The sequence below is a fragment of the Leucopleurus acutus genome (genome assembly GCF_964270905.1).
Source record: "Leucopleurus acutus genome assembly, chromosome: 2".
Lineage (NCBI taxonomy): Eukaryota > Metazoa > Chordata > Mammalia > Artiodactyla > Delphinidae > Leucopleurus > Leucopleurus acutus.
In genome coordinates this window covers 112,062,419-112,078,121 of record NC_139143.1, presented here as the reverse complement: position 1 = coordinate 112,078,121, position 15,703 = coordinate 112,062,419, and the positions used below count along the sequence as shown (strand labels likewise).

Here is a 15,703-nt window from a genome sequence, read left to right as displayed (position 1 = left end):
AGGATTAGAATTCAGTTCTGTATATGAAATCCAAAGCTATTTATAGCATATAAAATGACACTACTGGCAGTAGAGGGTGGTGGTGGTGGTTGATTATACTGGTAATTCAATACCTCCTGCTGGAATAGACTTGAAACCCTTAGAGAATTCTGAAGACTTCATGTTGTTATATTGGAAGGCTGTAATCAAGACAATTAGCAATAGATGGTAACTTTCTAGCAGTAGTATGCTCACTACTTTGCGAAGAAACTACTCCACTTGTCAAAATTCCGATTGGTAAGATTTTGTATCTTTGGATCTTAAACACATTCTGCTCTCTGAAGCAATATCAAAAGAGACTAACCACTTTTCCATAAGATCACCTCACCTCTCAAATACTTTAAAATGACCATAACTGTGATGTTCTTATAAAAATCTTCTTTAGTAGAGTCTAAAAATATCCAGGGATTCCACATCTTCCTATACTTGCCATAACACAGTCTGTAAACATTTCATATGAGTTTTGGTATTCAAACCAGATACAACACTACAAATTTTCTACAAGCTACTTAGAACTGAACTGGATTATTATACTTCTAGAAGACTATACTTGGGATAAGGAATGCAGGGAGTCTCATTATATTATTAGTAATTCCTGATCCGCTGTCAATTTCTCAATTTTGCTACATAAAGCATCACTAACATATATCTTTAAGTTTTAAACTTAGAGGCAAGGCTATAGATTTACTTCTATGAAATAATCTTTTATTTAGTTTCTTATTCTGAATAGACTGTTTAAATATTTTAAAATCTTGACTCACCACTAACATATTACCTACATTCCTAGGGGCTTCCCTAGTGGCGGAGTGGTTAAGAATCCATCTGCCAATGCAGGAGACAAGGGTTCGAGCCCTGGTCTGGGAAGATCCCACATGCCATGGAGCAACTAAGCCCATGAACCACAACTACTGAGCCTGTGCTCTACAGCCCGCAAGCCACAACTACTGAGCCCGCGTGTCACAACTACAGAAGCCCGCGCGCCTAGAGCCCGTGCTCCGCAACAAGAGAAGACACTGCAATGAGAAGCCCGCACACCACAAGGAAGAGTAGCCCCTGCTCACCACAACTAGAGAAAGCCCACGCGCAGCAATGAAGACCCAATGCAGCCAAAAAAAATAAAATAAATAAAATAAACAAATTTATATATATAAAAAATATTACCTACGTTCCTGAAATACTTCATGTAGGAGACAAAGACCTCTGACACCTCTTTACTTCAACATGAACAGCCATTTTGATATAGTTAGTCACCTATAAAGCCACTTAAGTTTACTATTTTCATCTGTATTTCTCAACCTTGTCAAGAATATCATGAGAGACGCTACCAACAACTTGTAAAAAATTTTTGTTTGTTATAGAAACAAAGTTAGTTTGTTATGACTTATGCATAGTAAATTAGCTTTTAGCAAGTAAAAGTTATCTAATTGTTCACAAACCAGATGTTCCAGGAATTTTTAATGAAGCATCAGCAAGGTCACTGATCCTCTTCTGAGATATCTAACCACTATTACCTAACTGCAGTTGCCAACCTCAAAGCCTTTAGCATCTCTTATTTTCTAAAATTCTTTTTAAAAAATAATATTCCTGGGCTTCCCTGGTGGTGCGGTGGTTGAGAGTCCGCCTGCCGATGCAGGGGACACGGGTTCGTGCCCTGGTCTGCGAAGATCCCACATGCCGTGGAGTGGCTGGGCCCGTGAGCCACGGCCGCTGAGCCTGCGCGTCCGGAGCCTGTGCTCAGCAACGGGAGAGGCCACAGCAGTGAGAGGCCCGCATACCGCAAAAAAATAATAATAATAATAATAATATTCCTATGATCATCTTGCAAGTTACTTTAATATCTAATATCACTTTACTTTGAAACTAGAAATTTAACGAAGATTCTGTTACTTCACCTATTTTTGTGCATTACTGCTTTATATGTCTGCTTTACAGTTAATTTCAGTTTAGGAGAATGTCTGCTTAGTGAGAAAAAAAAAAATGGAAGCAAAATCGAAGTAGAGATTTGATTTCTACTTGTTGTATCATAGCCCCACAATATGGGTCTATCTTGTCCTTTGAATTAGAGTACAAAGATTCTTTTTGTTACACTTAACTATTTTCAAAAGCTTCAGTTCATTCTGGCTGTTTTTGCTTGCCCACTTAGCTTTTTCATTATAAACCAACATTTTTTATCTTTGATACACATCTATACACAGGTCTTACTATATGAAAAACTATGCAAAGAAACTAATAATTTATGACTCCAATGTATTAAAGACTGTAGCTTATACTGAATGTAAATATAATATTTATCTTTTCCAATAACAAAATCACATTGCACTGATAACTCAGTTCAGCTTAATTCTCAACATGACCCTCCAATTCTGCTTTTCCTATTTTTATGCTTCGATATTATTGACATTTCATACAAAGGCAAAACAAAACCCATCTCTTTAGTACAGTCAGCCCTCCACAGCCACAGCTTCTGCATTTGCAGATTCCACCAACCGTGGATTGAAAATATTCAGGAAAAAAAAAATCCACAAGTTCCAAAAAGCAAAATTCGAATTTGCCATACACAGACAACTATTTACCTAGCATTTACACAGTATTAGATATTATAAGTAACCTATAGATGACTTAAAGTATATGGGAGGCAGCATGAAGCACTAATGTAGTAGAGACTACAGCAACAATGTGTGTGAATATGAATTTTTAAATATTTAATACAATATAAATGTTTATAATGAAATATTCATATACCAATAGCAATTCCAAGATTTAAAGGGAAAAAATACACAATCTCAATTTGTTTCACATTGTGCTACTCTTGTATATATGTTCAAAGCTATACTTCAAGAATTTTCATTATAAAAGCATATTTACTAAGTGCAAAAAATTTTTTAAAAGTATATGGGAGGATATATGCAGATTAAATGCAAATACTATGCCATTTTGCAAAAGGGACTTGAGTATACAAGAATTTTGGTATCCTCAGGGGTCCTGGAACCAGTCCCCCACAGATAACAAGGGATGAATGTATTCTCTTACCACTCTGCTATTCATTTTTTGTAACCATATTCAATTAACATTAATAGGAAAAATTTTATGTTATTTTTTTTTCAAATACCAATTTCTTTTTGCTTTTAGTTTTCTGCTTTTCATACTCAGATGATAATGTTTCTTAGTTTTTCTGAATAAAAATAACATCCAACCTTGAAGTCATTCTATTTGCCTTTCAGACCTATATAGAATTCTAGGTTTACCACAACTTTTTCCACCTGTTACAATCCAACTCCTACTTGAAAACAGAAAACTGAAACAAGAAATAATATCTTTTCAAAGATAAACAGCTGGCTTTCTTTTTAACTCTCATATTCTTTATTAATATCACACTTGTCTGAATTTGCCAATGGAAAATAATATCTAAGTTACAAAAGATACCTGAGGATAGCTGTACAATCAGAAGCTGTTTAGTACTCTTAGTTAACATAATATTTTAAAAGTCCATTTTTTTCATTTTCACAACTTCTCTCTTCTTGAAAAAAATGTAAGCATATAACTGAACCCATAATTTAATGTCTTGATGTAAGAAGACTATAATATTTCGCAAGATATAAATCACCATATTATCAAAGACTTAAATGAGATAGTTACATATTTTCTACATGTTGGGTAGTATCTCGTGTACACAATTAACAAAAACTATCAGAAGATTTAATAATTACCATGGAAAAATATCTTTTGTAAATAAACAGATTTCTAAAACCTAAAAACCAGGTCTGACATACATCACTTATTTGCTGTGACTTAAAATATAATGTAAGGAAAGAAAACATTACCTAATTCTAACAAAACTGTGTAGACAGAAAAAAAAAAATGTTAGAACAAGGAGTCTTTAGGCCACAATAAGACCTGTAAATATTACAGAACTTAAAATTGATTAAGAATTCAATTAAAGTAGAAAACAAAATTGTTTAAAACAAGAGCACACAAGTTGTGCTTTAAAAAAAAAGTTTAAAGGAAGGGGATGAGAAAGGTGAGAAAAACCACTACCAGACTCCTTACCCATTGCTGTTGGTGCTGGAGCTTCCTGATGGTATTTTCAGCTTGCTCCAGTTTAGCACTGGCCTCATCACTCTGCTGTTTGATGTTGGCCAACTCCCGTTTTATGAGGTAGTTTTCCTCAGCCTCCTGGGCTCTTGTCACTTGTCCCTTAGGACATAATTTTTTTGTGTGTAAAGCAATTTAGGATAGATTCAAGAAAGACTGCCTTTGTGAGGTTTAGTTACTTACTTTGACATGTTAAAAAAAAAAAAAAAGATCACCTCAGAGAACAGAACAGCCTGAGTAATTATTAGCCAGCAGCTCATTATTGCTCCAGCAAATTTTGGGAAACCAAATGAAAAATTCATCTGATAATCTTAAGAACAATTCTTCTTTCAGTCAATAAAAATTCAATTCATGCAATATTATTGTACATGCAGGACTAATGTTTTCAATGAATAGTGGTTAATTTCGCAGAATCCACTGATTGCCATTTTGGAATAAACTTTAAAATAAGGTTAGCTCTAAAACGTGCAAAAGATGGGTTTATTTTAATAAAGATAACACACTATTATCAAAAATTAAGTTTACACCCATAGATACCACCCCAAAAATTATTTCTAGATAAATGCATGTAAAATTGCATGCATTAAAATATGAATTTCTAGGTTTAGGACTTTCCTTAGACGTTAGAGAAAATGCTTGAAAAAAAAAAAAACTATACCTGTATCAATCTATCTGCCAAGGAAGCACTTTCCTACAAAAGGAAAAATTCAGATAGAAATATAAGAGAAAGAAACAAAATAAAGGTGATAAAATTAGGAATAAGAAGAAACAACGCATACCCAAATTCCACCTACGTTTCACTGTAATTAAGATGGACATTTAGATTTTAAAACTATTTTGTATTGCATGTGTTTCTATTCTTAAAAAAGAATATATCAAAATAAGGATAAACTGCAGAAAATCATGTGCTTCTAGAAGAGATCAAACACAAATTCCAAGAGGGTTTTCATTATTTGGGACAAGCTAATATCTTCTTTTTAAAGCATACTTTAAGTATTTTTAGCGTCAGCCATATTGTCAAATCATTTATATGAAAGGGAGAAGGAATTTGAGTAAGCAATATCACTTATGAAGTGTGACAGCAATTTGTGCAACAGCAACTTCCAAAGAAGCAAAGCAAGGAAAATATGACAAATGAAATTAATGAGCTCAACCATAATAAACTCTAGCAATAACTGATAAGTAAACATTTCAGTTACAGACTTTAATTGGTATCTAAGTATGTACAGAATTCTAAGTGCTAAAGAACACACCTAGGCCATCTAAGCCAGTAAAAAGGTACTTAATTTTCTAGAAGCAAAATCCAAACTTAACTCTTTCAGACAGCACCTTTATTATTCTTAAGGTTCAATGAAATAAAAATGCTTTCTCTGTGAAAATGTCTTACTCCAAAGATAAAAGACCACCTAGGAAGATGTACATTTTACTATAAACTGAGTGTTTAGTGGAAAAAATATATATTGATAAAATCAAAATGACTTAAAAACAATTAAGCTCAACCTTTTTGCAGTCACCAAAAAAGCAGAATTATCTTCCAACTCTAATAAGATGAAAGAAATATATCCTTAATATAATGTACCTGCAATTATTATATAACAAAAATATACATGTAACAAAGATCCTGTCCTTCTGCCTTGCTATTTAATATGAAACCATCAATACTTTCAAACAAAAGATAAACATGCAAATAATCTATATCTTCATTCATTTAATTCCTAAATATTGACCTGTAGACTTTCAGGGAAGATTTTAAGATACTTGGCAATATCATGAGGACTATTTTTTAAACTACTAACTTTCATTTTAGGTAAAAGGAAACAAAAAAAAAAACCCAAAACAGTTTGTGAATTCAGATGTTTCTCCTTTAATAAACCAAAACTCTTAGGCTATACTTCTATTACTTAATACATTCTTAAAGCATCAGGAACAAGACTACGAAAGACACTACATCAAAAGCACAATAAGAAAAATAATGCAAGATTGACACATTTACCCAGTTATTTTATATGAAACAGAGAGGAAGAGGTAACAAGCGGTATCAAACTAATTCTAAGAACCAAAAGTTTAGTCACAATTCCTGTGTTGAAAATCAACAAACATCATGGTGAATTTTTATATAAGAAATCAGTCATTTTGACTAAACTTAAAGCAATCCTAGGCCTTAAAGAAATCACTGCCACATTTAATATATGGCTCGACAGGGCAACATTTGAAATTCATCTTTAAAATACTACACAGAATGGATCCTCAATTAGGTTACCCCTAAAGAACATACTTTTCAGAGATCATGTAACAAAAACAAATGACATCACTATGTTACTCTAATAATCTCAGTTTGAAACTTTAACCTTAAGAGTTCAAGGACTAGTAATGATCAATTTTTATTGACAAGTTATTTAGTTAAGTAGTAAGCTATGCAAGCTAAGCAGTCAATACCACAACTTCAGAGACATGTGCCAGATTTCTTGAGCCTTTATTTAAAATAGAAAAATTATTGTGCATTCAACTGAAGTTTACATAAGTAGCAATTTACTTACTTTTTCTAATGTTTCAATGTGCTGTTTTAATAGTCTATTTTCTGTGCGTAACCTCTGCAGAAAAAGAAAACAAACAAAGGTTTGCTTGCAAACATTCCTGAGAAGGAAAAATGACAGTCGATAAAATGTACCACCTTTTATAAGTAGGAAAGAGTCCAAGAAATGGCTACATTATCATCTGTGAAATTCTTAAAGGCTCAGAGTAAGAAATGCATGGCAAGGGAAACGACCACATTCATCATTCCAGCTGTGACTGAATTTTAAATATAAGCTAGAATACATACAAAATAACCCCTTCCTTTTCTGTACCTAGCATTATGACTCATAATCAGTATTTTCTTTTTCTTTTTTTCCTGGCTGCGCCTCACCACTTGCAGGATCTTAGTTCCCCGACCAGGGATTGAACCCAAGCCCTCGGCAGTGAAAGCGCAGAGTCCTAACCACTGGACCGCCAGGGAATTCCCAGTATTTTCTTATATGTCTTAATATCCCTATTAGATAGAAAAGATTCTAACTCATTTATCTCCTACAAAGACTACACAAATAATATTCAAATGTCTATCAAATAAACAAGAAATCTGAAAAATGCATGTTCATAGGATAAATATCAAATTGTCAGTTTAGAACTAGATCAGCCTCCATTTATGTGTTATATATGCCAAGTTTCAAAGTTCCATTCTGAAAATATGAAGAATGAGTTATTTTCATTGAATGAATTATTTATCATGAGTTGTTTTCAATTTAAGAAAATTACTAGCATTTTCTTGTAGTTAAAAGAGTAAAACCAGATTAAAAAAAAAAAACACTTCACCTAATTGCTCAATGCCCAACTCCCAAAACCCTGTCAAATTACTGCTATTAAGTATTAAATCTAAAACACCCTACATTATAAACTGGTGCAGCCACTATGTAAAACAGTATGGCAGTTCTCAAAAAAACTAAAAATTGAGCTGCCATATGATCTAGCAATTCCACTCCTGGGCATATATCAAGACAAAACTATGATTTGAAAAGATTCACACACGCCTTTGTTCATAGCAGCACTATTTACAATAGCCAAGACATGGAAACAACCTAGATGCCCATCGATAGATGAATGGATAAAGAAGATGTGATACACACACACACACACACACACACACACACACACACACACACACAATGGAATACTACTCAGTCATAAAAAGAGAATGAAATAATGCCATCTGCAGCAACACAGATGGACCTAGAGATTATCATACTAAGCAAAGTAAGTCAGAAAGAGAAAGACAAATACCATGATATTACTTATATGTGGAATCTAAAATATGACACAAATGAACATATCTACGAAACAGAAACAGACTCACAGATATAGAGAACAGACTTGTAGTTGCCAAGGGGAAAGTGCGGTTGGGGAAGGATGGATTGGCAGTTTGGGATTAGAAGATGCAAACTACTATATATAGGATGGATAAACAACAAGGTCCTACTGTAAAGCACAGGGAACTACAGTTCTTTCCTGTGACAACATAATGGAAAATAATATGAAAAAAACAAAACACTCTACGTTAAAAAATCATCTCCTTTTTGTATAGTTCACCAATATAAGTTATCCCTTCATTTTGCCATCATTATACTTTCAAACTCCCTCTGACCTTTTTGTACCAATTTGCTCTAGAGTGCAATCCAGCCTTCTTCCAACCCTGCCTTCCTCTAAATTCCTGCTAAAAATGTCTTCCTCAGAAAATTCTTCTATTAATTCAACCTATTATTTTGCCAGTAAAGACTAAAATATAGTTTATATGACATATAAAATCTCAGAACAAAGCAAATAAAAGACTATGAATTATTGTTGTCTTATTAAGTGGACCACAAATTGGAACAAATAAATCTTATTTATTACAAAGACAGTTTGCAAATTAAATATTTTTGCTCTATTCACTAGAATATATTTGGATGAATTGAAATAGATATTACTTTATGTGTGATCTCAAGCTACAAAATAGTTTGAGAAAAAGAAAATATTTCTCATTTTTTTGCTACTCACATTATGTATAGCATAATGGTCTACACAAATAAGCAATTATTAAATGCTCTTAAAGTCTGGAAAGCCAAAGAAATAAATGTGATTCTCAAAATCTTCTCAACATATTTCATGAAAAAAAAGTAGCATTTTGTTTTTCTAAAAGACTTAGGAAGTTAAGTTCAACCAGACAATTGAGTGAATAAAGTTAATATTTCAATAGAAATAATGCTTAAAATTTAAAACTAAAAACATTCACTTGGATTTCCCTCCCCACCCCCTTTAAATCTTCTGAAATTTTGCTATAAAAACCTGAATTCATTTTCCCCCCAAACACCTACACAAATGTCTTAATACCACTTTTTAAATAAACAATCAATTCCTTATTTGTGTGATACCCACTTCATTATGAGTTGAAAAATATAATAGACTTTACAGTTATTAAAGACTGTTTCAGGGTTACCTTCACAGTATTTTGGTAATTAGAGCTTTGTAATCTCTTTTAACATCTGTTATAGGTAATTTTCCCCCTTCTTATATTGTGTTTTTTATCCTCCGCAAACCTTTACTAGTAGACTAGTAGTTTAGAGACTGGGTTTTGAAATGAGGTAGGTTTAGGTTCAAATCCTCACTGTACAATTAACACCTGTGGATATCATTCAGTGCCCTGGAATCTCCATTTCCTCACCTAGAAAATTACACTAATAAAACCTACAATGATGCTGCAAGAATTCAACGAGATAGCATACTGCCTAATATATACCAAATACTTGGTTAATGATAAGCATTGCTATAATATTTTTAAAGTTAGGGCATGAATATAATTTTATTACTTTTGTCTATTTTTTAAAATAATTATTCTTTAGATTGTTTTTATACAACACGTAGTTATTTTTGTCTCTCCCTTTTACTCATCCTTTAAAAACACCCTTTGCAAAGTTTTTTTGGTGTTCGTTAGGTTTTACACTATTTTTCATTTAGGCTATTCTTAAATATGCTTTTTAAAAAAATTAGTTTAATTAACCCATTAAATTTTGGCTGAATTGGGTCTTCATTGCTGCGCGAGGGCTTTTCTCTCTAGTTGTGGTGAGTAGGGGCTACTCTTCACTGTGGTGCATGGGCTTCTCATTGGGGTGGCTTCTCTTGTTGTGGAGCATGGGGTCTAGGCACGCGGGCTCAGTAGTTGTGGCTCGCAGGCTCTAGAACGCAGGCTCCGTAGTTATGGCTCGCAGGCTCTAGAGAGCAGGTTCAGTAGTTGTGGTGCATGGGCTTCATTGCTCTGTGGCATGGGCTTCATTGCTCTGTGCCATGTGGGATTTTCCTGGACCAGGGCTTGAACCCATGTCCCCTGCATTGGCAGGTGGATTCTTAACCACTGTGTCACCAGGTAAGTCCCAAATATGCTTTTATCTTTATTTCAAATTGAATTTCTTTTTTCCAAGATACTTTTGAAATGTTTATTGCTGCTATATAGGAAAGTTAATGACTAAAACCTATCACTTGACTGATTTCTCATTAATTTTTTTTTTTTTTTTTTTTTTTTGCGGTACACGGGCCTCTCACTGTTGTGGCCTTTCCCATTGCGGAGCACAGGCTCCGGATGCGCAGGCTCAGCGGCCATGGCTCACGGGCCTAGCCGCTCCGCTGCATGTGGGATCTTCCTGGATCGGGGCACGAACCCGTGTCCCCTGCATCGGCAGGCGGACTCTCAACCACTGCGCCACCAGGGATGCCCTCTCATTAATTTTTGAGTATCCTTACTTTTAATCACATTTCCTAGAATTAATTAAAAAGGTGTTTTCTAAACTTTAAAGTGAAAACCACAAAGAGAAAGAGCAACAGATACATACACTTAAAAAGAGAGACTTTTTTGACCTACCAAATTAGAAAAGAAAATGAGACTAAGGGTGAGAACAAGAATGAAATATCTAATGTATGCAACGTATTAGTGAAATGGAAACGCTGCCAAGAACATATCCTGGAAATATTCTTTAGGAAATTTACTTAGTGCATATTCAATGTTGTAAAAATACTAATATCCTATAATTCAGTAATTCTACTTTTTACAACTGACTACAGAAATAGAAGGTACCACAAAACTTTATATACAAAGATGTTAACATAAGCATTATTTTTTAATGATGAAAAACGAAAAACAACCTAAATATGCCAAAATAGGGGAATCTCAGTTTCAAACAAACCACTCTATTCTTTCCAGCTTACTCATTTTATGAAGTAACCCAAACTCAATAATCCTCCTTCTTATTGGGATAATCCATGGATCCTACCAACTTTTCACTGTCCCTCACTGCCTGATATCCTCTCTTCCCAAACAAAGTTTAATTTCCAATCATTGCAGACTTTCCCTTGCTTTTATCCCCCTTTCCCTTCTCCTCTTTAGTAGTGAGCATACTTGCCTGGGAAACCACTAGTCTGGGTCAACACACTGACAACTCGAGTCTGCACCTCAGCCAGTAAATATGACCAAAGAAAAATAAAGCGGTAAAGTTTATTTCAATTAACAATCACTAAATTCAGTTGGACTCTTAATGCATCCTAGAATAATGTGTTTCCTTAGTCCATTCCTTCTCCCACCTTCCTAGATCACTATTTCATACTTTCTCCTCTGTCTTCAAACCAGCAACCCTCCACCCTACTGTCACTCTCAGATGATAATCTTGTTTCTGATTTCAGTGAAAAAACTGAAGCAATCACAACAGAACTTCACAACATCCCACAACCAACATCTTACCTACATTTTTGCCCATATATTTTACATTCTCTCTTGTTCTTTTTTAAAAATATATTTATTTATTTTTGGCTGCATTGGGTCTTCATTGCTGCACGCGGGCTCTCTCTAGTTGCAGTGTGCTCATAAAATGTGGTTGTTTTGGTATTGATTCTTTTTCTGAGCCGGGGATACTCTTCGTTGCGGTGCACAGGCTTCTCATTGCGGTGGCTTGTCTTGTTGTGGAGCATGGGCTCTAGGTGCGTGGGCTTCAGTAGTTGGGGCACACAGGTTTCAGTAGTTGTGGCTCACTGGCTCTAGAGAGCAGGCTCAGTAGTTGTGGTGCACGGGCTTAGCTGCTCCATGGCATATGGGATCTTCCCAGACCAGGGCTCGAACCCGTGGCCCCTGCATTGGCAGGCGGATTCTTAACCACTGTGCCACCAGGGAAGTCCCCTTTCTTTAGCATTTGACACAGTAAATGGCTCTCTTTCTGAAACACTCTTTTCTCTTGGCTTCTAGGACATTATATTTCCCTGGTGTTCTCCTACTTTGCTGATTGGCTCTTGGTCTTCCTAACTTTTAAATGTTGGCTTACTCTCAGGCTTAATTCTTGTACTCTTCTGTTTTATCTACATCCATTCCCCAGGTAATCTCATCTACTCTCATGGCTTTTAATATGATCATGTCAATAACTGTCAAATTTTTATTTCCAGCTTGTCCTCTCTTAACTCCAACTTTAAATAAAGTCCCCTACATATGAACCTTCAAGTTGTGAACTTTCAAAGATTTGAACGTGCGTTCTTAAAACTGCAGCTTGCCCTCCGTCTCTTATTGCTGACAATCCTTCAGCTCTACCATCTTCCACCTCCTCTCCCTCCTCCAGTCAGTAATTCTTCTTGCCTGTTCACTCAAAGCCAGCCCCTGTATGCCAGCTGTGGTACTGTACTACTGTACTTTTCAAGGTACAGTACTATAAGATTAAAAATGTTTATTTTTTTGCTTGTTTCTTTATGTATCATTTGTGTGAAAAGCATTATAAACCTATTACAGTACAGTACTATATAGCCGACTGTGTTAGTTGGGTACCTAGGCTAACTCTGTTGGACATTACAAACAAACTGAGCTTACAAATGCGCTCTCTGAACAGAACTCGTTCATACACAGGGGATTTACTGTATTTCAAGGAGCTACTTGAACAGCTCCTGGGCATCTCATACTTAATATAACCAAAACTGGGGCTCTTGGTATTCCTCCTGTAGACTTTCCCATTGCAGGAACTGGGAACTGCATTCTTCTAACTGCTCAGGCCAAAGTCCTTGATTTCTGTCCCTCTGACACCTCCACAATCAGCTATACCTTTAAAACCTATTCAGAATCTAATAATTTCTTAACACTTCAGTCCAAGCCACCACCACCCCTTGCCTGCATTACTTCACCAGCTTTCTACTTAATATCCCTGCTTCTGCTCTTACCCCCTGCAATATACTCTCAACACAGCAGCCAGAAGATGCACTGAAAACTTAAGTCAGATCTTGTCCTTCTCTACTGAAAACCCCAGTGGCTCACCAGAGTAAAAGCTAAAGTCTTCTCATGTTCAGCAACTCCCTACATTATCTGCAATGTGCAACACCTTACCTCCTTTCACTTCCCTCATCTTCATGTTGTCCCATCACTACTCCTCATCAGCATGCTCCTGACCAGACCCTGCTCTCCTTATATATCTAGCTCCCTCACTTCCTTCAGGTCTTTATTCAAAGGTAACCTGGTCAACTTCTCTAAACTTTTAATCCAAACACTATCATTTTATTTTCCCTTCCCTAAGATATTTTTGTCCTCTGTTTAACACTTATCACCATCTAAAACACTGTACATTTTACTTATTGTCTGATTTCCATACTAGAGTATATAGTACCACAAGGGCAGGAATTGGTCTGTTTCATAAACACATATCAAGTGCCTAGAACAGTGTTTGGGCATGTAGCAGGCACTGTAAATATCTGTTAAATGAACGACTTCTTAGATAAATTAAGCTATTATATCCCCATTGGATTTTATTAAGTAGCTATTCATTTTTTAATGAAAAGTTTGTAATGCCACAAAAAATGGGCATCCAAATCCTTCCTACATCACAATACATTAAAGTCTCTCTTGCAAAGTAGTAGTGTGTATACACTGAAGAACATGTATGGGTCTAAGACTAACCCAAATCAGAGTTCAAACTTGACTTCTACCATTTTCTGTCAGTATGACCACTAGCTTATTATCTGAGCTTTCTGAACCTCAGTTTCTTCATAGAAAGATAAACAACCCTTTCATAAGGTTACTGGAAGAATAAAAGGAGATAATGTATGTAAATTATCCTTCATATATTAAGTGTTGAATAAATGTGTCAGTACTAGTACTTTATATTGATTGTTCAATATAATTCCTGGATGACTTAGATAATACTTGTCATGTTTTTTTATGTTAGGCAGTGAAAACACAGATGTTTTTATATTATGCTCTAGTTTTCAGCATATCTGGAATATTCCATAATTTTTGAAATAAGAAAAAATATCCAAATTCTGACTAAAAACCAGTCAGAATTTCTAACTCCTCTTCACAGGGCTTAAATCTCTATACCCCAAAACATAAATTTAAACATAAATTCATATGTCTATCTTAAATAGAGTAGGGGATAAAGGCTCTTCCTTTTTTAAAGATCTGTGGTTTATCCCAATATAAGCTAGAATCTTAATATTTCTTACCTCCTCCCCCTCAGGTGGAACATCAAGAGATTGGAAGAAGATACTGACAAAGGTGTTTCTATTAACAAAAAATTTTGCACAGTAAAATGTAAGATCTACCATATGAAATCGTTATTATCAAAATCTTCCCGTAATACTTTCAGAGAAGGAATGGAAAATACTTGAAAGTCACCGTCTTGATCAGGGAGCTGACAGGTATAATTCCTAGCGTAAAGGTCACTGACCCGAAGGTCAAACCTTAAACACATGTCACAGCATCAAAGGCTGATTTTTACGTCTATATCAAAACATCACATAATTATGATCATACTACTTGCGTAAAGAACAGCGTAAGATTATCTCCCTGAAGGCTTTTGAGGAGAACCAAGGCAAGAAAGTACTAGTTTAACAGAATTCATTCCCTTGTAAAAGGGCCCTTGGGGGAGGGGAAGGGAATTGAATAAGGAAGAGACATTTCCCAAAGAAGAGAGAGGCTCCATGATACATGGCTAATTAATTGTAAATAAGGTGGTCTTCTGGTTGGGAATGAGATGAATTGCCAGGTCCAGCTTAAAAATCAGACATATGCAAACATGAAGTTAAAAAAGTAGAGTTACACAAAAATTGTTTTGGCTTTGCCCTTCAGAGGGCAGGAGGAATGAAGAAAGGAATGAAAATGGTACAAGAGTAAAAAAAGAACTATGTGGAAACAAGATTTTATAAAAGGAACTATCTCTGAGATAAGCATATTTATTTACCCAATGCACTCCACTAACTTTTTAAACTTTCCACCCCCAGATTCTTCTCTATAAACAACTTTGTGCCATCTGTTTTTGCCTAAGACATACTCAAAAGTATTTTGTGAGGTATATGAACTATAACTTTCCCCAAAAATCAAAATTTGAAAAAAACTGCAAATATAGGCTGATGTCTGCTAGATCTTTTTGAAAAGACCTTTGCTATTCCTACATTCATGTGACTTAATTTAAAAAAACTTCTTCAAGAGCAAGGATTGTTCATAGAACTGTTATTTTTATTTTTTTATTTTTTGCAACTACAAGCATGAGGAAACGAACAGGATGGCTTCCCCATCCTCAGATTCTTGATTTGCAGTTCCAAGTATCTGTGGTATGCAATAACCCATACTCTCTCCCCACTCATCAGGATGATGCACTTTTTACTTTCAGTAGGTTGAAGTGGAGAGTATGATTCAATATTACCCTTACTCATGGAACCTAAAAGAAAAGCAAATGGTAGAGCAGCAGGTGGGTGACAGAACAAAAAAAAAAAGAGGGAAAAACATCCACAGGGATCTTTTCCTTCTTTCCTCCTCTCTCTCTCTGAAGAAAATGTATAAGTATCTATTTCCAACAGATAGTGAGTAGGTGACAGAAACGGAAATAAAACATGTATAAAAGGGAGACAGAGTTGATGAGGGAAGAGACTGTCTCCCAGGAGGCTTCTGAGCAGGATTATGGTAAGAAAGAATAGTAATTTAACAGAACCCATTCCTAGTAAAAAGGCATGCGGGGTGTGAGTAATGAAGTGTTATTTTATAGCAAGGCAAAATAAT

At 35.2% G+C, this 15,703-nt stretch overlaps 1 protein-coding gene across 9 annotated transcripts in view; it reads right to left on the bottom strand.

The window, feature by feature from the left end:
- EVI5 (ecotropic viral integration site 5) overlaps positions 1-15,703 on the bottom strand; it is a 207,889-nt gene that overhangs the window by 94,637 nt on the left and 97,549 nt on the right. For 7 of the 9 annotated variants that reach the window (XR_014326026.1, XM_082834512.1, XM_082834513.1 and 4 more), the window contains 3 exons: positions 6,669-6,722; positions 4,790-4,822; positions 4,087-4,233 (listed from right to left, as the gene is read on the bottom strand). Coding sequence is in view for 8 of the 9 variants with exons in the window: in XM_082834512.1 (XP_082690638.1) it covers positions 4,087-4,233; positions 4,790-4,822; positions 6,669-6,722 (234 nt within the window). In the remaining variant the exon portion in view is untranslated. The remainder of the gene's footprint in view (positions 1-4,086; positions 4,234-4,789; positions 4,823-6,668; positions 6,723-15,703) is intronic. The other 2 variants (XM_082834515.1, XM_082834516.1) reach the window with 1 other exon arrangement.